This window comes from Pongo pygmaeus, chromosome 2, assembly GCF_028885625.2.
Source record: "Pongo pygmaeus isolate AG05252 chromosome 2, NHGRI_mPonPyg2-v2.0_pri, whole genome shotgun sequence".
NCBI lineage: Eukaryota > Metazoa > Chordata > Mammalia > Primates > Hominidae > Pongo > Pongo pygmaeus.
Window position 1 is genome coordinate 76923855 of NC_085930.1, and position 25781 is coordinate 76949635.

General features: G+C 35.5%; 1 protein-coding gene across 3 annotated transcripts in view; it reads right to left on the bottom strand.

The window, feature by feature from the left end:
- LOC129033834 (contactin-6) overlaps positions 1-25781 on the bottom strand; it is a 319503-nt gene that overhangs the window by 245909 nt on the left and 47813 nt on the right. For all 3 annotated transcript variants that reach the window (XM_063661824.1, XM_054482896.2, XM_063661825.1), the window contains exon 2: positions 16383-16512. In XM_063661824.1, the coding sequence (XP_063517894.1) occupies positions 16383-16437 (55 nt within the window). In that variant the 5' untranslated portion in view covers positions 16438-16512. The remainder of the gene's footprint in view (positions 1-16382; positions 16513-25781) is intronic.

Sequence of the window (25781 nt, forward strand, 5' to 3'; positions counted from 1 at the left end):
TACCTATGCCATGTTGCATAGGCTTCTGAGTCCTAATATATGTCAAGAATTTCTTCAGTATCCTAATCACACTCTACACGAAAACTATAGCTCCTCCAAAGCCTCCATATTCACCGGCTATCATAGGAAAAACCAAAGTATAGTGATTTGGATATCATTCCCCTGTCATGTATGACAAATTTGAACTGTACAGATATCAGTTAAGGTTCAATCAGGAAAGCAAAACTACTGTGAATCATGTAAAATAGAGGATTCACTTTAGGAAGAAGACCTTATGTAATTGTAAGAGAAGATGATGGTACAAAAGTAAGAGGAGAAATATCACAGTGATACTGCTAACAAGCCCTCTTGGGCACTGGAGCAGGTAGTCAAGTCAGATCTTGCAAGGAAGCCAGCAAGTTCAGCTACCAGAATGGGCTTGTGAAGGGGAAGCGTTTGTGAACTGTTGCCTCTAAAACTGGAGTGGACCTAAGATCAATGCTGGTCAGTAGTGCCACCAGTTGGGACAAAACCTGGATATGAAGAAGGAAACAGAGGACGAGCTCTCTGTTAACCTGTGTCTCTTTCTCACCAGACAAACTTACATGCAGCTTTCACAGAGTAGCATCATTTCCACCTTCCAAATCTCACACAAATTTCCTTTTTGTTCATCTCTAATCCAGATCTGGATAGGGAAGAGAAATTCAGAAAACATGGTTCTAGTTCAGCCAAGGCTGTCAGTCCAGTGAAACTTCTTGTTTCCTGGTGCAGATTTCCCCTGCTTTTCAATGTTTACCACTAAAAGAAGCAGTAGCGTAAATTGAGATGAATCCATTGATTACAGATTGGCTAAGTGTTTATGTTCTTACGACATCAGCTGCTAATCATGTGTTTCAGGTTTTCTCCTCACATTAATAGTTTGTTTGGAGTGTCTGAGTATCTCACTGAATTAACTGATTGACCACATTGACAGACAGGCAGACTAATCAATGAGCTTTGCTGGGCACAGTAGCTCATGCCTGTAATCCCAGCAACTAGGGAAGCTGAGGTGGGAAGACACTTGAAGCTAGTAGTTTCAGATCATCCTGGGCAGCATAGCGAAACCTCATCTGTAAAGTAGTAATAATTTTAAAAATTAGGCAGGCGTGGTGGCATGTGCCTGCAGTCCCAGCTACTTGGGAGGCTGAGGCAGGAGGATCTCTTGAGCCCAGGGGTTCGAGGCTGTAGTGAGCTATGCTCGCATCACTGCACTCCAGCCTCACTGGCAGAACAAAACAAATTAATGAGCTTTCAAGGCTGGCACATGAGGGTATAGCACAACCTTAGCCATCTAATAGTGGCATTCAAATATAACACTACAGTTTAATAAGCATTATCCATTTGTGACTATGTTCCTTCAGTGATGGTCTTGATAATAATTTCAAAATAACTGTCAGAAAATGTTTGATGAAAAACAGCACAGAGCAATTCACTCATAATTACCCAAGGGAATAGCATAAGATGGATAAATAAAATTCACAGAAGAGTCCCAAATTGCCTTTTAGCTAAAACAAGCTGCGTTGTCCTCATATATTCTTTCATCAGAACTATTAAGAAATTGTAAAACTGTGTAACGCTTCTCATCTTAGAATCATGGGTATCAGAACTGGAAAGGATGTTGTGATCTCCTGGTACAAGGATTACAATTCCATTGTCTTCAAGGGACAAACAGAAAACAAGAGGCTGCCAGGCCAGTCCCTAGGCACAGATGATTTTCCGTGGTCTGAATACTCTTTGCTTTGCTTTTCTGTTCCCACTTTTCTCATTTGGAGTGATTTTGACATTGTAAAAATATAAGCAATGGGAGGATACAAAGGGTCAGAATGTCTAGCTAGATGATAAACAGAAAAACTGGCAGTTGAATAGAAGATGGCACTTCTGAAACCAGTTCTTCAAGCCCATCTGTGCCATCAATCCTCACGTGCTTTGGACTCTGGAAATGTGTTCTCAAACATAAAGCAAGATCCGGCTTCCACAGCTATGTCATTATGCAACAACAAATCATTTGACAAATCATCAATTCTATTTGAGAGACTAAGTGTTTGAGTAAGTAAAATAAATATATGGCCATGAACTTAGATATATCAAGTTAAAGCCCTGGCCTCAGATTCAGTTTAGCAATGTTACAGAAAGAGGACAAAGTGGAAAGGACAATTGGCAATTATGAAGGGATGGTGTAGCCACACAGATTTGATCTTAGGACACACTTTTCCCTCTGTGATTGGTGATTCTCTGTAAGACTTTTATGAAGAAGAAGGGGGTTTTGTACCCCTCTCTTCTGAGTTGTACCACCCCAAATGTAGCACTTTTGTGTTTGATTATAAGTGCTTTCTGAAATTCCCATGTGCACAAATACAGGTAAAACAAAACAAAACAAACAAGGTTCTTTGCCCATTTTGACATTAAAAAAATCATTATTGTTTCCAGGCTCAATATTAAGAACTGATTATAGAGCTGGTCAGAACATTTGGGAGGGTTTTTTCCTTACTCGAATGTTGTTTTTAGTTCTGTGTGTGCCCAATCTGTTCTATTGTGAGCTTCTGGCAAAGTGAGCAGACAGCACCTGTTGTTAGCTGCAAGGTTCAGTAAACCAAGTTTGATTTTTTATGAAGGAGGAAAGAAACTCTTCATCTGTTTTCTGGTAACCTATTAGGTATCTTCAGATTGAGATTTTTTTTTAACTGAGTCCAAATATGTTATCTTTGTTCTTCAATTTAGTACTAATTCTGTATGAAAAACAAAATATCAAAATCTATATTAGTGCTAAAATAGACAAAACAATTACAATATCATTTAGTGTAATGTCACATGTATAGAAAATATATATCTACACACATATACATGTACAGAATATATATATATATATTTTTTTTTTGTATATATATATATACGTATTCCTAAGGGCACCATGGGGTCTTGGTACTTACTTCTCTACCTTGTTTTTTGTACTGAATAAATCTGCAAAACATGGCATACTTCCACTAATAAAAATGGCTAAAAAATAAAACATAGCTCAACAGAGCAGCATGCCAGCAGTTAAACAACCATGTCTCTGAAAAGAATGTGGATACATATATTTGTGTGCATAAAAATGTATATATGTATATACACATGTTTATTATCAAATCTACTAATGCAATGGATGTGATGTGTAGCCCACAATTAAAAATAATAAAATATATAATATCATAATTTATTATAAATTCCATAAGTCAATTGATTTTCATAGAAGGCTTTTGCTAAGTTTTATTGAATATTTATATCCCTAGCTAAGCTTCAGTTGCAATTCAACCATGATCTGACAATTGGAATTGTATCCCAATCTGCTAACTTTATTCCCAGTAAACATTTCTTATCATTATAGCTGATATGCAATACAATCTTAGACTATTTCTCACTGTCATACAAATTATATCCATTACTGAAACTCTTTCAGCATCAACACTAAGTGAGGACCTGCTTTGTGGCTTTTGCCAATTGCTGTGGTGTAAATACTCCCCATGAGTGATTTCCAGATAATAACATGACATAATTTGGGAAGAAATGTACAGTAGTTTCCATGATATGATATTTCCATCATACAAATACAATAGATATGAACAACCTCAAGACCATAAGTAATAGGAAAATATTCTAAAATAATTTGGAAGTAATGAATTTTAAATATTTATGAAATTTTGAATATAATTATTTTAATTGGATGTCTATTTAATTTTTAATAATGACTGTGTTTAAACAACTTGCTTACAAAATTCCTGAAACTAACACTCAGCTTTCATGAGCTGCTACGAGTCAGCTCCAGCACACCCTGGCTAAATATGTCGGTAATTTTCAACTAGAGATAAATAAAAATGAGACTTATGCAAATGTAAAAACACTACCACAAATTCTATGGAAGCCAAATGGGATATCAAATTAATTTTTCTTTTTTTTTTTTTACGTACACTTATGACTACATTGGTGATACTCAACCTCAGAAACAGCGTACCAGAATCATTTGCTTCGCTTTTAAAAGCACTTACATCCTTTTAAAAACACCAAGGTCCATCATGAGTAGAATGGAAAGGCAGGATGTAAAAGATTCATACGATGGAATAATGTACTAGCAATGAGAGTAAGCAAACTTGCCATTATACACAACTTGGATGAATCTCACAAACCCAATATTGAATGAAAGAAGCCAGAAACGAAAGAATACACACTAAATGACAATATAGGTAGTATTTATATATATATATATATATATATATATATATACAGTAAAAGTAAATTGTGTGATGAGAAGTCAGATAATGGCTACCCTTCTGTGTCTCAGCTGTGATTGGAAAGGGCTTCTGAGATCCAGTCATGGTCTGCATCTTGATTTGTGTGCTGCTTACATGGGTAGGTTGAATTTATGAAAATTCATTGAACTGACACAATTTATGTACATTATACTTACTGAGATATTTTGGATTTTAATAAAAGTTAAAAACTGAATGATTGGCCAGGCGTGGTGGCTGATGTCTGTAATCCTAGCACTTTGGGAGGCTAAGGCAGATGGATCACAAGGTCAGGAGTTCAAGACCAGCCCGGCCAACATGATGAAACCTTGTCTCTACTAAAAATACAAAAATTAGCCAGGTGTGGTGGCACATGCCTGTAATCCCTTCTATTCAGGAGGCTGAGGCAGGAGAATTGCTTGAACCTGGGAGGCAGAAGTTGCAGTGAGCTGAGATTGTGCCACTGTACTCCAGCCTGGGCAACAGAGCAAGACTTTGTCTTGAGGGGGAAAAAAAAAACGAATGATTACATTGAACACAGATAAATTAAATTTCTGAGGGGGATTGTAGTAACAGTATTTTTTAAATGTCCTCAAGTGATTCCAATGTGAAGTTAAGTTTGAGAACCAGATTATTTTTATATAGATTAATTGTTCTGTCAATTTATACTAGTTAAATATATTAAGGTATTTATTTTTGAAAGATAAAAAGAAACAAAATTAATGACAGTATATTTGCCAAAATAAAAAAAAAATCTATATATAATAGTCCCGCCTTATCCACGGTTTTACTTTCTGTGGTTTCAGTTTCCCCAGTTTCAGCTATCATGCTCAGCCAAGGTCCAAAAATATCAAACGCAAAATTTTGGAAATAAACAAGTCATAAGTTTTAAATTGCATTCTGCGTAGTGTGATGAAATCTCCAGTCATCCCACACCATCCTGCTCCATTCCAGTCTGTCCCACCCAGAAAGTAAATCATCCCTTTGTCCAGTGCACCCCCGCTGTGTATGCTATCCAACTTTAATCACTTAGTAGCTGGCTCTGTTATCAGACTTAAGAAACATAATACGATAGGGCTTGGGACTGTTCATGGTTGTAGGCATCCGCTGGGAGGACTGGCACATATCCTCCATGAATAAGCCCCCATTATGGTAATTAGGCGGTAATTTGAACACAATCCAGTTCCTTAGTATGACTTACAAGGCCCTGGGTGATTTCCCCCTTACGATTGGTTTCAGATTTTAAAGGTTAACTGTTACATAAATTTGAGTCTGTTACTTGGGAGTCTTAAGCAAAAGGATCACTTGAGGCCAGGAGTTTAAGAATTAGCAAGACCTTGTCTCTCTCTTTCTTTCTCTCTCTCTCTCTCTATATATAAAATTAGCCAGGCATGGTGGTACGAGCCTGTAGTTTCAGCTAGTCAGGAGGTGGAGGTGGGAAGATAGCTCAAGCTCACAAATTTGAGGGTGCAGTGAGCTATGATCTTGCCACTGCACTCCAGCCTGAGTGACAAAGCAAAATCCTCCCCCCCAAAAAACATTGAGTCTGTGTCAAGAAACAGTCTTTAAATGGGATCATATCAAGTTTAAAAACTTCTATTTAGAAAAGGAAACAATCAATGAAGTGAAGAGACAACCAACAGAATGAAAGGAAGTATTTGTAAACTACCCATCTGACAAGGGACTGATAACCAGAATATATAAGGAGCTCAAACAACTCCATAGGGAAAAATCTAATAATGCGATTAAAAAAATGGGCAAATGATTTAAATAGTTATTTCTCAAAAGAAGACATAAAAATAGCAAACAGGCATATGAAAAAGTGCTCAACGTCACTGATCATCAGAAAAATGTGAATCAAAACTACAATGAGATATCATGTCACCCCAGTTAAAATGGCTTATATCCAAAAGACTGGCAATAACAAATGCTGGTAAGGATGTGAAGTAAAGGGAACCATCATACACCATTGGTGAGAATGTAAATTAGTACAACCACTATCGACAACAGTTTTGGGGTTCCTCTAAAACTAAAACTAGAGCTACCATATGATCCAGCAACTAAAACTAAAACTAGGGTCCCCATATGATCCAGCAATCCCACTGCTGGGCATATACCCAAAATAAAGGAAATCAATATATCGAAGATATATCTGCATGCCTATGTTTGTTGCAGCACTATTCACAATAGCCAAAATTTGGAAAAAATCTAAGTATCCATCAACAGATAAATTGATAAAGAAAATGTGGTGCTTATGCAAAATGGAGTACTATTCAGTCATAAAAAAGAACCAGATTCTGCCATTTGAAACAACATGGATGGAACTGGAGGTCATTAAGCTAAGTCAGGCACAGAAAGACAAACTTCACATGTTCTCACTTATTTGTGGGATGTAAAAATGAAAACAATTGAACTCATGGAGATAGAGAGTAGAAGGATGGTTACTAGAGGCTAGGAAGGAAACTGGGACGGTGGGAGGGGGACAGGTGGGGATGGTTAATGAGTAAAAAATAAAAGTTAGAAAAAATAAAACTTAGTATTTGATAGCACAACAGGGTGACTCTAGTCAATAATAACTTAACTGTACATGCGAAAATAACAGGGCCAGGCATTGTGGCTTATGTCTGTAATCCCAGCACTTTGGGAGACCGAGGCGGGCAGATCACCTGAGGTCGGGAGTTGGAGATCAGGCTGGCTAACGTGGTGAAGCCCCGTCTCTACTAAATATACAAAATTAGTTAGGTGTGGTGGTGCATGCCTGTAATCCTAGCTACTTGGAAGGCTGAGGCAGGAGAAACGCTTGAACCCGGGAGGCAGAGGTTGCAGTGAGCCAGAATCGTGCCACCGCACTCCAGCCTGGGCAACAGAGACAATAAGTACATAAATAAATAAATAAATAAATAAATAAAAGAGTATAATTAGATTGTTTGTGACACAAAGGATAAATGCTTAAGGAACTGGATACCCCAGTTTCCATATTGCAATTGTTATGCATTGCATGCCTATATCAAAATATCTCATGTATGCCATAAATATATACACCTACTATGTACACAGAAAAATTAAAGTTAAAAATTAAAAAAAAATGAGGCAAGGTGCAGTGACTCATGCCTGTAATCCCAGCACTTTGGGAGGCCAAGGTAGGAGGATTGCTTGGGCCAAGAAGTCAAGACCAGCCTGAGCAACACAGTGAGAGGCAGTCTCTACAAAAAATAAAAAATTAGCCAGCCAGGATGGTGCATGCTTATAGTCCCAGCTACTCAGGAGGCTGAGGTAGGAGGATTGTTTGAGCCTAGGATGTCAAGCCAGCAGTAAGTGACCTTTGATAGCACTATTGCACTTCAGCCTTGGTGACAGAGTGAGACCTGAAAAAAAAGAAAGAAAAAGAAAGAAAGAAAGAAAGAAAGAAAGAAAGAAAGAGAAAGGAGGCAGGGAGGGAGGGAGGGAAAGGAAGGAAGGAAGGGAAAGAGCAAGAGAAAGAAAGAAAGAGAGAAAGAAAGAAAGAAGAAAGAAAGAAAGAGAAAAGAAAAAGAAAGAAAGAAAGAGAAAAGAAAAAGAAAGAAAGAAAGAGAAAGAAAGAAAACAAAGTCTGAGACTCAAATGTAGTTTCTTCCTTTGCCCACTATCAAGGTCAGATGAAACACTATTCATAAAGTGCTTTATCAATTATAATGCACTAGTTATGAGGTATAACTAGTCAAATATTTGAGTTGAGTTTTTATTTTCCCTTTAAGACTAAGAATTCTACAGTTACAAATTCAACAAGTGTAAATACTATATGTTTCTCAGAATGAGTATATATTTGAGAGAAATGACCTGATTCCAAGCAAAGAGTGTGGAAATGACAAAATTCTTCTTCATGGAATCAAGGTTTAAGGAGAAAAAGGAAGAATATGTTACTGGGAGGATTAATCAGAATGAACATAGCATTCGAATAAGTGTGTTAAAGATTGGATTTGCCTTTAATAAACAGAAATGGATCTGAAGAAGAACAATGCAGAATATCACAATGATATAAGGAGAGACTTGGGGATTTTTAAAAAGTGCAGAGATCTTACAAGTAGCACAGTCTGACTTGAATAAAGGATACATGAAGGAGAGTAAGGGAAGGCATGTCTCATGACACAGGTAGAATTGAATTAATTGGAGAACTTCCAATATTTGTTGAAGGAAATTGAATTTGAATGCTTGATTAGACAGTTTGAACTTTATAGGAGATGGGATCTGTAAAGGTCTTGACATAGAATAATGACAAAATCAGCCGTGCTTTATGAAGTTTTCTCTGCATAGGCATCTGTGTCAATAAGGTAAGTCTTGGAAAGGACACAGAGGATGCCTCAAAATAGAGAGAAAATGTAGGAGGCCGGTACAAATGTCTTGGGGGAGAGGTAATGGTGGATTAACTTGACTCGTAACGACAGAACTAAAAAGGAATAAAAGAATACATCTTGAGATAAAATAGAGCCCACAAGTTTAAATATTTAAATTATTTGTGACACAAAGTCAACGTGTATTTGCTACCCAGTAATATTGAAACAGCATTGGCTGTATGTTAAATGTGCTACTCCCTGAACAAACCACACTGAAGTTATACCTGCCTAGGTCAAGTGTGTCTAAGCAAACTGTATTCGTTTCAAAAATTAGGAATAGCTCTCTGCTTTCAGTATACAGCATAGTTTTTAAAAATTAAAAAAAAATCCTAAGCCCAAAATATATATTGTGACTAAAACATTTATGCCTAAAAGTAGATTCTTACAATAACCAGTTCAATTGCTAAAGGTGTTTGGGAATATTGGTTTATCCCTAAGTAGCCTTGGGGTCTTATTTTGAGAGGTCAATAACGTGCTCATTTATTTTAAACATTTATTGAGTGCATACTATGTGTCAGGCACTGTACTAGGCATCAGTGATGCAGCCACTTATATGACTCACAATATTTTAACTACATAAAACTTATATTCCTCTAGGTATAGGCAGAAAGTGCACTGGTAAACAACGTATAAATAAGTTAATTTCAGATAGCGACAAGCTCATTGAAAACAGTAAAAAGGGTTGACAAGAGTGACTAGGACCAATAGCGGGATAAGCTACTACTTACCCAGACAAGGTCCTAAGGGAACGTCAGACTATGGAGGTGACTGATCGGAGATGGATATAATGGAAAGAGCCAGTCATAGAAACATGTGAAGAGTGTTTCACATGACTGAACAGCACACGCAAAGACCCTAAGCACAGAACAATCTTGGTATTTCGATGAGCATAAGAAAAAAATGTGGCTCTAATGCAGTGAGCAAAGGGAAGTTAAGTAAAAGTAGAGATGAAAGAGGTAGGCAGAAGAAGCCAGATTGTTTCGTGACTTGATGGAATTGGCAAGGAGTTTGATTTTAAGCATCTGGAGTTGTTTAAATCGGGGGAAGAAAAATGTTATCAATCCTGGGCCGGGCGCGGTGGCTCATGCCTGTAATCCCAGCACTTTTGGAGGCTGAGGTGGGCGGAACACCTGAGGTCAGGAGTTCGAGACCAGCCTGACCGATATGGAGAAACCCCGTCTCTACTAAAAATACAAAATTAGCCAGGCGTGGTGGTGCATGCCTGTAATCCCAGCTACTCGGGAGGCTGAGGCAGGAGAATTGCTTGAACCTGGGAGGCAGAGGTTGCAATGAGCCGAGATTGTGCCACTGCACACCAGCCTGGGCAACAAGAGCAAAACGCCATCTCAAAAAAAAAAAAAAAAAAAGAAAAATATTATGAATCCTTCCATGCTATTTTCAAGTCATGGCATAGCTATTTTTGAGTACCCTTAAAGTGAAGATATGACCTGGTGTTATTACTTCCATAGAATACTTGACTGTCTCCTTCAAAGACTTCATGGTGAAAACACAATTGCTCACATTCCATTCAACTAAAAGCCTGCATTTCCTATAGTATGCCAGTCTGCATACCAATCATTTCCTCCCAATGCTGACAAAACGTAATTTTTTTCCTACATTGTTATCAGTCCTAATAATTTCATTTAAGGTTTAAGAATCAATTACTTTGGAAGAAGGTTTGATAATCATATAACCACTTTTATCAGTAGGCATTGCATGAAAATGGTGTTTTCAGCATTTCTAAATTGGACCATTTCTATTAGAAATTGCAAAGATGTCACTTGGCTTAAAAATATAGCCTGGTGTTCCATTCCTAAAGGTGCTATTATGCTAACAATAAATCTGAACAAGACCGTAGGCAGAGTGTGGGTTGTGATGTACTCAATATTCATTCACACTCTGACCCAAGGGAATATCCATTATGTGCTTCTGGGATCCTTGAGCAAAGCAGGTTTATTACACCTGCCAATTTTCATGGATTTGCTGTGTGATACATCGTTGTCTTTGAAGAAATCTTGGTCATAGTGAATATTTTCATTCTTCTGGTTTTCTCTCTCAGGTAGTTCATTTGCTCTGGCTCTCAATTCAATAAAAGGCTATGTTTGAAATAGAGTGAAATTCAAGCAATCATAAATACTTTCCAATGTCCCTTTTTCCTAGGTGCCTAACTGTGAGTATTTAGAAAGACATAGACTTTCTCCCAGATTCACTTTCAGGCTGTGTTATTTATAAAGAAGTAAGCTATGTAAAAATACTGACAAAATAGATATTTTCTTTCTTTGTTGGTATCAGCCCTAAAAACAACTTTATTTTAGTGTTAAAAGTCAACTACTTTGGGAGAAGTTTTGAAAATAATATAACCACATTTGTCAGCAAACATTACATAAAAATGATGGCAGCAAAGACTTATAATTTTGATTCTCAGTTTATTCTTCAAGAGTAATTAATACAGTAGGAGAAACCAGCTCATTAGGCCCTGTTGGCATAATACAATAATTAGAATGCCTCAAGGAGGGCTTTGATTCTACACTGCCAATAAATGTGACTAGCTCTATGTTGACTTTCTTGAATTATTCCACTTCTTCATGACAAAACCAAGTCTCATACTGAATAACTGGTACTTCTTCAGGACTAACCAAACAGGTATTCAGTCCATAATTTCATAAAATACATATAAAAGTCCTTAACCCATGGCAAAACAAACACAAATGACAAAAAAGTGGTTATATTTATGAACCAAGTGAATGTTTTGTAAACTACCATTTAAATGGTAGTACTTAGTTAAAATAACAATGTTAAAAGAGAATACATTAGGCAGAAATTCTTAAGACGATATGAATACTGAATATCAGGAAAATCACATTCCTTGTAACTACTATTCTGCTATTATTTATTATGTTTGAGCTATAATAGCAGCCATTGACACTCACTGACACTCTTATTAAGGACTGCAGATCTTCTAATAGTCCACAGATATAAAATTGTGCTATCTCTAACCCTAGTTAACTCATAAGAACAGATATAGCACACGATTCAACCTATTATCATCAAGTATTTATTAAACATTTTTAATAATTATCAAATTTTTAAAGATTGGAACTTAAATTTTGAAATCTGTCTAATATTTTTCAAATTTTACATAAAAGCCATGGTAAGGTGAAAGATTTAATAAAATAGAATCATCTTGTGCATTCTGAGAATTTTTTACTGTGGGAAAATGTGACAGTTAATCACATCAGTTAATCTTGGGTTTCTTATACAGGTGACATTCTAGGGTCAACAAAATTTGACCCTACGTGGTTTTTCAGCTTCTACCCATTACTGACATTGTTTAGTATTTATTAAAAAATAAAATATATCTGGGTCGGGTGTGGTGTCTCATGCCTGTAATCCTAGCACTTTGGGAGGCCGAGGCGGGTGGATTGCCTGAGCTCAGGAGTTTGAGACCAGCCTGGGCAACACGGTGAAACCCTGTCTCTACTAAAATACAAAAAATTAGCCCAGCATGATGGTGTGTGCCTGTAATCTCAGCTACTCAGGAGGCTGAGGCAGGAGAATTATATGAACCCGGGAGGTGGAGGTTGCAGTGAGCTGATATCACGCCACTGCACTCCAGCATGGGCAACACAGGGAGACTCCATCTCAAAACACAAACAAACAAATAAATAAATAAATGAAATATTTCTTCATGAAAACTATCTGTGCATTGTCTACAAAGACAAAAAATAGATTTACAGTTATAAGTTTTTCTCCGTTTATTAATTTGGTTATCCAAATTATCGCATTAACACATTTTGTCTACTTTAAGAAATGTAGATTTTTCAGTAACTCGGGGCCGAAAATAAATGTTCTTAGTCTATATTAAAGCTCTTGATTTTTTTTCCTTCCAGGAATTATTGTGACTTCTTAAAATTCCTCATTTGCTCTTTTCCTCATTTTCATTAGTGAATAAGCATTTATCCCAGCAGAGTTCTGTTACTAACTCAACCTCAAAACCAAATTTTTTAATCTGTATTAGTCAAGAACTTTTTTGTCACGAAGGGCAGAATCCCGATTTAAGTGGACTTACTTGCTGGTTTCCCTGTTTAGACCGTCAGGTTGAAGAGGGCAGGGACTATGGACCTATTGTTGAAGGTCAACATCAAGCTCCTTGCCTTGCACATCATAGTTTCTAATATATTTCTATATTTGTTAAAGTGAATGAACCTGCTTTCTTTTTACTCATCTAGCAAATATTTACAATCCATGTATTAGGGGATGGAGAATCAGTAAAGCATAAACCAGATGAAATTTCCTGCCCTCACAGAGTTTCAAATAGGGCATTATTTAAAACTTTTAAAATGTTATTACAATTCTATTTCTAGAAACTTATGACCATAACTTTAATACACATTGGCAACCATAAAGGAATGAACCAGACTAACAGTTCCCCAGAGGATATTATATGACTAAATTTATTCTACTATGATAACATAAATGGAACCAACAACATTAACTTTTGGTAATTAATTAATTCATTCATTTAACAAATATTTACTGAATCCCTATCAAGTACCAGCAAGATATAGTCCCTGCCATCTGGAAGCTTAAAGCATAGTGAGGAAGAAACTTTAGTTTCTTATGACTTCTATAAAAGTTACCACAAATGTTATGGCTTAAAACAGTACATATTTATTTTCTTAGAGTCCTGGAGGTCAGAAGTCCAAAATGGGATTCAAAGGGCTGAAAACAAGGTGCAGGCAGAGCCATGCCCCCTCCATAGATAGAGGGGAGAATCTGTCTCCCTGCCTTTCCCAGCATCTAGAGCTTCCTTCATCACACCCCATGGCTCATGATCCCTTCCTCAGTCTTGAAGTCTAGCAGTGCAGCATCTTCACGTCTCCCTCTGCTCTGCTGCCTCATTGCCTTCTCCTCTGTCAGGTCTAACTCTGCCTTCTTCTTATAATCTGGATAGTCCAGGGCCATTAATATCCCCATCTGAAGATCTTTAACTTAATCACATCTGCAAAATCCACTTTACTGTATCAAGTAGCACTCACAGGTTCCAGGTATTAGGACCTAGATATCTTTTGGGGCCATTATTTGGCCTGTCATGCATATCAATGAAACAGTTAAAAAGTACATAATTATTAACTGTATTTCCTAATTAAACAGGCCTTGGTTTTCTTCTAATATTTTAAAAACACTAAAATAGAACAATCAAACTTTTAAGTACCCAAAACTTTAAAAGTGTCCCAGAATCAATCATGTATGGCTGTATGGATTAAGTTTCATTGTAAAGCCCTATGAGGCTAATGACTATAGTAAAAGCACTAGAAGTTATAGTTAATTTTTAGAAAATGAGAGGAGCGGTTGTCAAAAAATTTTAAGTTTTAATTTAGAGTCTAGGGAGATTTAAAGTATCAACCTCTTAGAAAAATTATAATAATTCAAATAGCAAGGAAAAAGTAAGTAATTGCGAAAGATTTGCTGGTATTTCAGAATGAATAAAAAATATGTTTTGGAAAAACAAGATATTATCACCATGCATAGTTATAGAACTCTATCATCAGACAATCTAATTTTCTAAACTAAAATAGTATCTGCGAATAGGGAGACACACCATGAAACCTCTAACAAAACAAACAGATTTAAAGCAATGCTGTCTTGTGTATATCATTATCAACATCCTTACCTCTGGGGCAATATTTAGCTTAGATTACCTCATTTAAGTAGCTATGGCTTTAAAAAAATAGATCCAATCTGTTCTTTCACAATGAAATTGTGCACCAAGGGTATATGATTATTTCTCCCATTAGAATAAAGCAACAGGACATGTTGAATCACATCCAGTTTGGATAAACAAAAGTTAATATAAGAGCTGGAGTATTTCTCAGATTTGATATATGTTCTGAGACTAATAATTTATTTTAATTTAACACAAAAGGTCTTTTAGAGATCCTATGCTAATTCAATATACATATTTAGAGGGCAAAATGTTAATGTTGAATTTTGACAGGAAGATGAAACTTAAGGCTAGGAATAGAATTCTTATTCACACATGTATGATTTGGGGGCAACTTGATGAGTTTTTTTCTGTCTTTTCTTAATCTGTTACCAAAAAAAGTATATATTATTATTTAACCCCAAATCTTTGTTATAGAGACTTAAAGGTGTCACCAATCAAAATACTGTAATCACTTTGAATAAATATAACTATAGCACTTCTAGCTGCTAGCTTTGCTGGTAGTAAAATTGCTTTTATTTGTATGGTTTTCTGATTCTCCTGGTTGATTTCCACATATTTTAGCATTCTCATTCATTTTAAGATCAGCATATCTATTTCTCAGGATTGCTATAAAATATATGTCCTTTACAATTACTGTGTTTCTGCCTTTTAAATTATTATGTTTATTCCTGCATGTCTCTCAATATATTACTGCTTTGTTATAAGTATGTGAAACTTCACTAGTACCTATCACCACATAGTCGGGGGGAAGAAGCATGGTATGGTAGAAGAGAGGGTTCTTTGATAATCATATGATCTAATCAATGTCCATGCTCTGTAACAACTCATGTAGGTAAGCTCAACAATTAATCTTGACAATTAAGCTCAGTAATTATGAACTCTATGATTGTAACAGACTATGGTTGATTGTTCACAAAAACAGCCACGATTATTGCCTTTATTATTTCTATGGCCTTTTTATGGTATAATTTTGCAGCTTTTCTATCAAGAGATGTAGTGTCATTCCACATCCATTGAAGCTGGACTGGTCTTGTGACTAGTAATTGTCAAAATGAGTCACAGAAATGGCAATGTAGCAGTTCCAAGCCTTGGCATCAGGAAATGCTGCATTCATCTGTCTTTTGTTTTCTTGGAACCCTGAACAGCCACCATGTAAAAGAACCCAGACTCATAGAGGGTAACATTTGGACCACAGCCATGGCAGCACAGTTGTCTCAGTTACGAATGTTCTAGATTAGCCATGTCTCAGATGACTCAGCTCATCAAAGTTGCAGTGCACCCAGGCAAAAACCAAAAGAAGACCCATTTGAGCCCATCCTAAATTGTTAACCCACAGATCTGTCAACTAAATACATGATTATTTGTTATTTTATTACACTCACATTTGGCGTGGCTTATTACAAAGCAAAAGTTAACTGATACACAGATATTAATATGTTCAAGTTGAATAAAAGAACATGTTCTTGTCTATTCTTTTAAAATATTAAAAAGAAAATATATCTAAGGTTATTTCTAGTTCTGAGGTAACATTCTATATCACCTTTTCTTCTAAATGAATATAGCTTTGATTGTTTTGCCATGTCAATTTCTAAATATGAGAGAAAATATGTATTTTAATTTTAATTTTTAAAAGACTTCATTATAAAGAAAATAAGAATAATTATTCACTGTTTATTGGTGATAAAAATATTTAATTACATTCTTTTATAAAAATGTCATAGTATATTATTACATAATTAAACATTACATAATTACATTGTATAAAAATGTCATATTTGACAATTTATAAATGTAATAATGTTAGTTTCCATTTAAAACTGGCATTTGATACATTTTTAAGGATTAAACTTTCCCTGTCTGAGTAATAGAGGTTACCTTCAAAACATTATCACTGTCATTCAAATAACATACAAATTGTGCATTTTGAAAATTGCTTCACCCGTAGAAAGAAATACAATGCCAATATATTTATCAATCAAAACTCATAATAAGAGAACACTTTACCTGCACAAGAGTTTATGAGTGGCAGCAGAATTACCAGTTTCCATAGCAACCTCATTTCTAAGGTCAAAAATTTCTCCCATACAATCAGGTGGAAAAAAACAGTCTATCTTCCAGTCAGTATCTCAAGAGTCTGAAAAAGACAAAATTGTCAGGAAATGAAAAACGTACAAACATGAATATTTTAATAAGCATATTTTTGTTGCATATTAATTCAATTTAATATTAATATTATTATTGAAAATAAAGCAACCTAAATGGATACTTTCTACACATACATTTGTTCTGCAAGTTCCAGTAATGTCAGCTCATATTTTCTTAATTTCAATTCACACCTCAAATATTAGAAAACATTATTTGTCCTAATATCACAAGAAATAATATTGTGCTACAAAATTTCTGCAAGAAATCAATTTCTAGCAGTGTTATCTTTCAGGTATGAGACTTGGTTTTCCTAAGGGGTTGCATCATAATTTTCTCTAATTTATTTTGACATTTAAGCTATGCAGTGATAAATGAAATCAAGATAAAATGTTAGTTTGGCCTTTAGCCCAAAAGAGAAATCTAATAAGAGGTTCATAAAAACTCCTAAACTCATAAAAATTTAGAATAAGCTCAGAATAAACTCATCTATGTCCATGTTCTGTAACAACTCATGTAGGTAAGCTCAACAATTAATCTTGACAATTAAGCTCAGTTATTATGAACTGTATGACTGTAACAGACTATGGTTGATTGTTTACAAAAACAGCCACTATTATTGCCTTTATTATTTCTAAGGCCTTTTTATGGCATAATTTTGCAGCTTTTCTATCAAGAGATGTAGTAGGTTACATTTGATAAAACTATTATATATCAAGTGATAAGATCCTTTGGAAACTTTAACATAGTGGAAACATATTTTCTTGCAACCTTAAATATTTATGGGAAGTGTGTGGAGTTTAAGTGTGATGATAGTAAATAATAAAATTTTTATTTCTTGATGTACTTTTAAATTGTAAAAATTATTTCTTTCTGTCATGAGTTGCTTCATCTTAAACCAAAAACATTGATTATACTTAACTTTAAATAAAATTTAAGTTAAATGCTTTCCAAATTTAATCAAAGGATAAAAATCACAGGAAAAATAAACAATATTCAGGGGTCGACATATATATAGAGTCAATGTTCTTTCTCAAATGTTCTTATATCTGACATCATCTTTCCATTCCTTTTGATGCCACAGCCTTTAACGCCTTACATAAATTAGATCATATGTTATATCCATTCATTCATTTATTGTATTTTCATAAGCATTTATTTATCTGTTTCTTTATATAATCACATTCTTTGTAAGACAATGGGCACTGCAGTGTTAATGGTGAGCCTAAAATCCTTCATTTCTACCTTTGAGGCACTGTTCTCTTGTGAGAGAGACATTTAACAAAAACAGAGAAACAAAAACAAAAAAAACCTTACACACAAAGGAAAATATTTGTGTAGTAAATATGATAATGTTAAATAAAAATGTAATATGTATGAGATTTATAGGGTGGAGTTCAGTTAGCATTTTTTAGCTGAGGCTTGAAATATGAGTAGCTCTTTGCCAGGCAAAGAGTGTGTGTACATGGGGTGAAAAGAGCAGAGCTGTAGAGATTACAATAGGTATGAAGGAAGGATGAGACTAGCTTCCTAAACAAAAGAGAGACAGTGTGCCCGGGTCCTATAGCAAGGCTTGAGTTGCATGTTCAAAGATATGAGAAAGTCCGGTTTGATATTCAGAAGAACTGTGGCATGAGACAAGGTTGGAGAAAGGGAAAGAGGCTGAAATATACAAGACATTTAGGCCATGTTAATGCATGTGAATGCTGTACTTTCAGATTATAATTGAGAATGTTAAGCAGAACAGAATCAAAATTTACGTTATATCTCTGGCTACTGTGGAGAATGAAAGAGATGGGGTAAAAACTGGAATTATATAGAATAATTAAAGGCTACTTTTGTAGTACAAGAAAGGAATAATGAAGGTTTTAAATAGAGTAGTGGCTTTGAAGATTAAAAAAAAAAAATTGGATCTCTTAATAGTCTTCCTGCCTTAATTCTCTTGTCCTTTCTACTCATTTAAATGTTACCGTTAAAATTTTCTTCCTAAAACAAAGATTGGTCCAATTATGCCAGTTTATACAATGGAGAGTTTAATCACTTTCAATTCCACAAACATCCAAAGTCTTTGGAATGATATTCAAGACTATACACAGTAGGTTTCTACTCTTCCTTTTCCAACGAGACTGCTACTAAATACTTCCAATCTAGTGACAAAGATCTACTTCCTGTGCACGTGCATTATTTATTATCTCTATATAGATGTCATTTAATTTGTATAGAATTCCTCCTTAGGGTCTGTATCTCCCTAAAAACCTGTACAATGGTAGCATGGCCATAAATCTTTGTTTTCACTGGACAGTTTCCATGTATCCAATTGTCATGGCAGAATTATCAATAGACTCTTTCTCAAAAAAGCCTCAGCTTATAACATAAATTGTATGTTACACTTATTTAACGGATATTCATTATTTTTTTACCCAATAATTCTGTCTTCTTCTTGTGATGAAAGGTCTGTGACTTTCTTTTGAGGAACCGTCTCCCTATGTACCATCAGACAATACAGTTGGGGAGTTATTGCCTACACCTTCTAGCTCCAAGGACGACCATATGACCAGGTCATTGTCAATCAGTTATCTATTTCTTTGGCTACAATATTTTGTAAAAAAATCAGCATATTGCTTAGTTGAAACCAATGGCAGTCAAAGCCAGGACCTCTGTCAATATTATTAGAAAAAGTGTATAATCTCTCCATTAAGTTATCAAGAGATAATAAACCTGTTGATCTGGTATATCTCACAACTGTTACCTTGACGAAAGTTTGCAGCTACAGCTGAAAACTTTCAGTTCGCCTTCATGGACAGTTTGCTAAGGCTCCACCCCAAATATATCCCTTATTAGGCTTTAATAATCCTGGGTTATAATACACATAGACCCAAATACCACAGATCTCCAAATCTCTAACACCCAGAAACAGCCCCTACTTCCTTGGGCTAGAAAATTATTTAAAATACCCATTCCTCTGGAGGCCTGCAAAGCCTAGCCATCTCTATCCCATTTTCCATTCGCAAGCTACCTCCAACAGTCCCAGCTTGCTGTAGTTCTGTTCCTGGATACAGTTTCCTTTGTGGCCTTTGCCTCATTTGGAGCTGTAAGAAGCAGAGTTCTGCTTTTTCTATATCTGAGTGTTATTGTGATTCATTCCATCATCCAAAGAACCTAGAATCATACTCGGTATTGTAGAATCATGAAACATCTTACCTGAGCCAAGAAGACAAATTTTTGCCTAGTCCTGTTTGTATTTTGTTTTTGTCTCCTTCTACCTAAGTAATCTGACAAGCCCCAAGCCCCTTCATTCTTTTTTTTTTTTTTTTTTTTTTTAATGAGATGGAGTTTTGCTCTTGTTGTCCAGGCTGGACTACAATGGCGCGATCTTGACTCACTCCAACCTCTGCCTTCTGGGATCAAATGATTCGCCTGCCTCAGCCTCCTGAGTAGCTGGGATTACAGGCACACACCACTACGCCTGGCTAATTTTGTATTTTTAGTAAAGACAGGGTTTCACCATGTTGGCCAGGGTGGTCTTAAACTCCTGATGTCCGGTGATCCATCCATCTTGGCCTCCCAAAGTGCTGGGATTACAGGTGTGAGCCACAGTGCCCAGTCCCCTTTATTGTTTATCTCAAATTTATATGAAGTTTCTCTTAAAGATTCTAGAGCAGACTGACACAATATATTTCACTTATCAAAGACTCCATTATATTGCCAAGGTTTTTGTACTTTACCTTGATGATAAACACCATGTGTAACACTTACTCATAATACTCGGCATGGTGTCTAATGCAGAGCTCATAGCTATTCAGTAAGCATGAGCTAGGTTTGTATTTGACAGCTGAACAACCTAGTGTTACGGAGAAAAAGGCCACACTGGGAATCTAGAGATTTTGCTTCTACTATTATCTCCTTCTCTTAACCAGCTGAGTAACATTGAGTGATTCATGTACAATCACGTTGATTGTCAGTTTCCTCCTTTGAAAATTGAAGGGTTTGACCTAGAAGTCACCTTCAAGTTTCTTCCAGCTCTAATATTCTAAGATGGTTTGATTCCATCCAGTGTATAATTTCATAGCAAATGTTGCCCTTTATCATTTGATTGCTTATCAGCATACTATAATGAGGCCAGAGCCCAAAAGATGTTTTATTTGGCATTCTTCTATAATGCTAGCCTAAATAGCTAATACTTATGCATCGGTTGCCATTTGTGAAAGTTTCATTCATAAAAGTTTAAATTGCCTGAGGAAGGAGAATACTCTGGCTCAATGACAACAATGCAGATAAGAAAAGTGTAGTTATTTACTCACAGCAGAATCGAGTAGAAATATTCAGTGAGTAAAATTTCTGCTAGTCACTGACATGCAAAATAGCCACAAGAATTAATTCTAGGTTCCTGGAATCCTACAGGTCACTTGAGGCAAAATGGAGTAATAAAGGAAAACCAGTATATAAATCTAACTTAAAGAAACTTCTAGAACCTAAAAAGAGTCTCAAAAATGTATCACCAGCATTTTGTTTTAGATGAGGTCTTTTAAATGATAATTTGGCCCAGAGCAGTGAGTATCTTGGTTCACAAACTAACGTGTATTTACTTTTTCTTGCATGAAATTGCTCAGTACAAAAGTAATAATTTCAAACACTTCAAGGAAAGAGTATGTACAGGTCCATAATCCCTTTTCTTGCAATTTAAAAAAATCTTTGAAAGTTGAAAATTACATGTAAGCTTGGTGGCAAAATTTATTTGGTGGCAGAGAACTGTCCCCAAGCAATACACACCAAGCAATGTGTGGTTGCTTAGATCTTTTTACCGAACTTATTATAAATATTGATGTATTTTTGTGCTGAAACAGAGATGTTGGTTGACAATAAGTGTATTGTTCATTGGGCATATACATACATATATATATACACACACAAATTTATATGTATCTTTAATGTACATATCTATAATACGTATATGCATGCAAATAAAAATACATATAAATTTGAACACACAAATTTATAAATACATAGAAATACATATAAATTTGCACCCCATTGCCTTTCTAAAGGCTAAAACAAGGGTCAGCAAACCATAGCCTGCTGACCAAATCTGGCCCTTTGCCTTTTTTTGGTAAATAAAATTTCACTGCAACCCAGCATACCTATTTATTGATGTATTGTCTATGGCTGTTTTTGTGCTACAAAGGCAGGGCTGAATAGTTGCTCCAGAGACCATATGGCTTGCAAAGCTGAAAATATTTATTATCTGACCCTTTCTGGCTTTCGAGCTTCTGGAATTTCTTTTGCTGATCTCTTGTTTAATGAATTCTAAACTCTAAAACATATTTGGCTGTGAAGATTTCTGTTAAAGGATTATCCAACTGTATTTCTCTAACTCAATGTGTACATACTCAACAAGAATACCATGTATTTAGTAGAAAAAGATGCAATCCTGTATTTTGAAGTAGCTTCAGACTGTGATCCCTGTCTTTATATGACCTCTTCTCACCATGTATCACTGACTTGCTTCTGATCCCAGAAAGCAGATGAAAGAACTCAGAAATTATTGCTGTGACAGTGAGGTTATATGCAGTGCTAATTATGCTTAACCCAAACAACATTAAGAGTTTCTTTGTTTGGTTCAGAATAATCATGTTTTTTTTTTTTTTTTTTAGGAAAGGAAAATTGTCACTCACTCTATCTCCTGGCTCTAAAACCATTCGTCAGTCTATAAATGTGCACAATTGCCAGTAAACCAGGAATAAATGCGTAAGTCAAATAATGGCTGGACCTCAGGCATCAGGAAAATTCTGGAAGGTGGCTGCCATGTTAAACCTTGGTTTGTCTAGCAGGCTTGAGAGACAATGAAAGTTAACCTAAACAGAGATGGCATCTCTGTTATTCTCTTATTTATCTTTTACAGAGGAGTTTTCCAACTTTATTTTTTCCAGTGAGAACTAGGGTCAATTTCTTGAATAAAAAGGCAGGGTAGATGTGCATGCATAGCTCTGTAATCAGCTTCTGAAAGGTGCTCATGAAGGGTTGGTACTTCCCAACCTAACTTAGAAGCTACAGAGAAAGTCTAAAATAATTTAAAACATCATACTCTATGGTGGGGGAAAATAGAAAATTATTCTTGTCCAATTCTCTCAACATTGTGCTTTTTAATTTCTATAAATACATCTAGGCGACACCGACTTGGATGCTGGAGAATTATGTGCATTAATACATACTGTTTATGGAAATCCTCAGGTCAATTACAAATTATACCTTTTTCTTACCTCTTTTGCAGTGCATGAAATGATTTTCTCACATTGGAGGCAGGAAAAGTAGAAACTATTACTAAAAGGCTTTGGTTATTTCTGTAAGTACAGGGCAGTAGAATGGTCAATGGAGGAATATTACTTTGAAATATTGGCCAACTTCTCTCTCTAATTGTCTTACTGGTGTGGCTTTAGTTTATCAGGAAATCATTCTTGCAAGTGCGTGACTCCTAATGGGCTTCATTCTCCCCTTATTTACAGCAACATTGTTTTGATACCAAAGGATTTCATAGTGAAGACCAAGATCCATTTTCAGTTGTCATGTTCATCATCAGAACAAATGTGTGCAGCACTAATTGCCCTTTTGTTTTTAATTGACCAGTTAATTACACCAGATAAATTAAAAATCTCAAATTCACTTTCTTCAGGTAGCTCCACAGTTTTATTTCAGTGTGATAAAAATCCATGGCCAGAAGGAAGAGAAGATTTTTAATAATTTTTATAGAAGATTTCCAACTTTAGCATTCATGGAGTTATTTATTTTCAAGCTAAATCAATAATAAATTAAAAAGTGAAATATTTGTGATCTGAGAAAAATATAGTATAGACTAGGAAACCCCACCACCCTTAGGCAAAGTAGCAAGATAAATTGTGCCATCAAATTATTTGTTTTCAGAATATAATGCTATCACTTATGATAATTGTTATGCCAAGCTCTCAAAATAGGCAGTCATAATAGATGATAGATTAGTAGAAAGATAAAACACAGCGTGTTTAATGTGATCATAGAAGAAGCAGTACTGCTTTTCTTAGAGGAGCCATGATTACATGTTAAGTTGTTAACAGCATGAAATAAATGCAAATATGTTTGTTATGGAAATAGTCAGAATCATTTCTACAATTTTTTTTTAATCGGAGAAACCAAGCTGTAGAACTTAACTCAGTCATCAAGAGAGTATCTCTCATATGCCTTTTGCTTGAGGCCATGAAGTCTTGCTGAAAGATACTAGTGTGAAGAAATTAGTTTTAAGACTGCTGAAAAATCATACTTTCAATGAATTTCAGAATTGAAGGAAACTATATAGATAATAGAAGTCAGCTTTCTACTTTCATAGCTGAGGAAACCGAGGTCTAGAGGAGATAAGTAGTTGCCATTATTTACATAAATAGGTGATAGTTAACTAAATAAAATTTAGTCCATGACCTAGAACGAGACCTGGGACTTGAAGGCAGATCCCTGATTGAGGGTCTCCCCGCTACTATGTGACTTCTTGATCTGGGGCACCACACACATCACCAAAGCATAGCTCCAGCCTCTGTGTGCACCTGTTTTTCTATCTGCAATGTGCAGGTAATTATATCTTATAGAAATGCTCTTTGTATTTATATAAATCAGAATACGAGAATGTGGATGAGTGACACTGCTATAGCTTTGAGGATTTGTAGTGTCAACTTTCCATTCTTAAAAAGGTGACAAGAAATACTTATTCATTGGACAAATCTACGTTTGTTAGACTTTCCACAGTCAGGGAGAATACAGCTTGGCATAGTTGTAATACTTTCTCAGAAGGAGAAGTAAGTGGATGATATTGTTAATACAAACTAGAAATGGCCTGAGAAGAAATTCATACTTCTATATTTGAGTCCTTGAGGACCAACAGCAACCTGACTTAATAGGTAGACAAGACTGAAAACCTAACTTAGGAATATGTGCCTGTAACAATAGCTGAGTCTTGGCCAATCCCAGCAGCCATGCTTCAACCAGTCATACACTGCTGAGTGTTCAAACTGTGCTCAAGTAAGGCAAATGCCAACCTGTAACCAATCCAGCTGTTTCTGTAGCTCACTTCCTATTTCTGTAGGTCACTTCCCTTTTATTTTCTACAAATTTGTTCTGATGATGAGGTATCCCTGGAGTCTCTCCAAATCTGCTGTGATTCTGGGGTTTGTCCCAGAATCAGGGGTTGCCTGATTCGTGAATTGTTCATTGTTCAATTAAACTCCTTTCAATTTAATTCGGCTGTAGTTTTTTTTTTAAACAATATTTTTAGGGCTTCATGATCTGGGTTAGGTGATTTTAAGGTTGTTCTTGCAAGATGAGGGGCTGATTAGAAGTGGGTAGAGTTTAGGGCATAACAGCTTTAATTTGATGAGTACAAGAAGGTCAGGCTCTTGATACAGATGATGATGTCGGTCTTAAAAAGTAAGTTTTGTCCTCTAGAAGCAAGAATTTCTTGAAGCAAGTAGCTAAATTATTTTTGCTTTCAGTGCCATTTAGTACAGGGATAGGAATTTATGCTAGTTTCAATTCTCAGCAATGAATTCAATAATAGAATGCAGGGACTACTTACTAATGACTAAAGCAGAGATTGGGAAATCTTTTCTGTAAAAGACTGTAAAGGACTAGATAGCAAATACTTCCAGCCTGGTCACTGTTGTCATTACTAAACCATACTATTAGAATGCAAAACTAGTCTTACTCAAGACATAAACAAATGGAAGTGGCAGTTTTTTTAATGAAAACTTTATTTGCAAAAAACAAGTGAAGAATAATTAATTCATGGACATAGTTTTCCCACCCCTGGGCTAAAGGCTGGCCTAGAGAGAAGTTTCTAGTGGTAAGTTCTCAGCCCAATCCTACTGAATATTTGATTAACCTCAGAATCACAGAAAGCTAGAAGAGATAGTGAGTATATCAGATAGCAGAAATCAGAAATATCTGGAATGAAAAGAATGAAAAGGTAGATGCATACATACCAATAGATATAACATATAATTATATAGATATATAATACACATATGTAAGTAAAATGGCAAGCAGCAGATTTTCTTTTCAGTGTTTTTGCTTCTCCATATATTCCAAATTTTTTAAAAAACTAAACAAAACAATAATATAGCAAGGTCCTATTAAAACAAGAATGTGTGCAAAGCACTTTCTAAAATTTTATTTTTGGGGAAATATAAATAGACTTATCTGCGAGCAATATTAGAGCAGTAGAGGAAAAAACCCTTTTTTAATGTA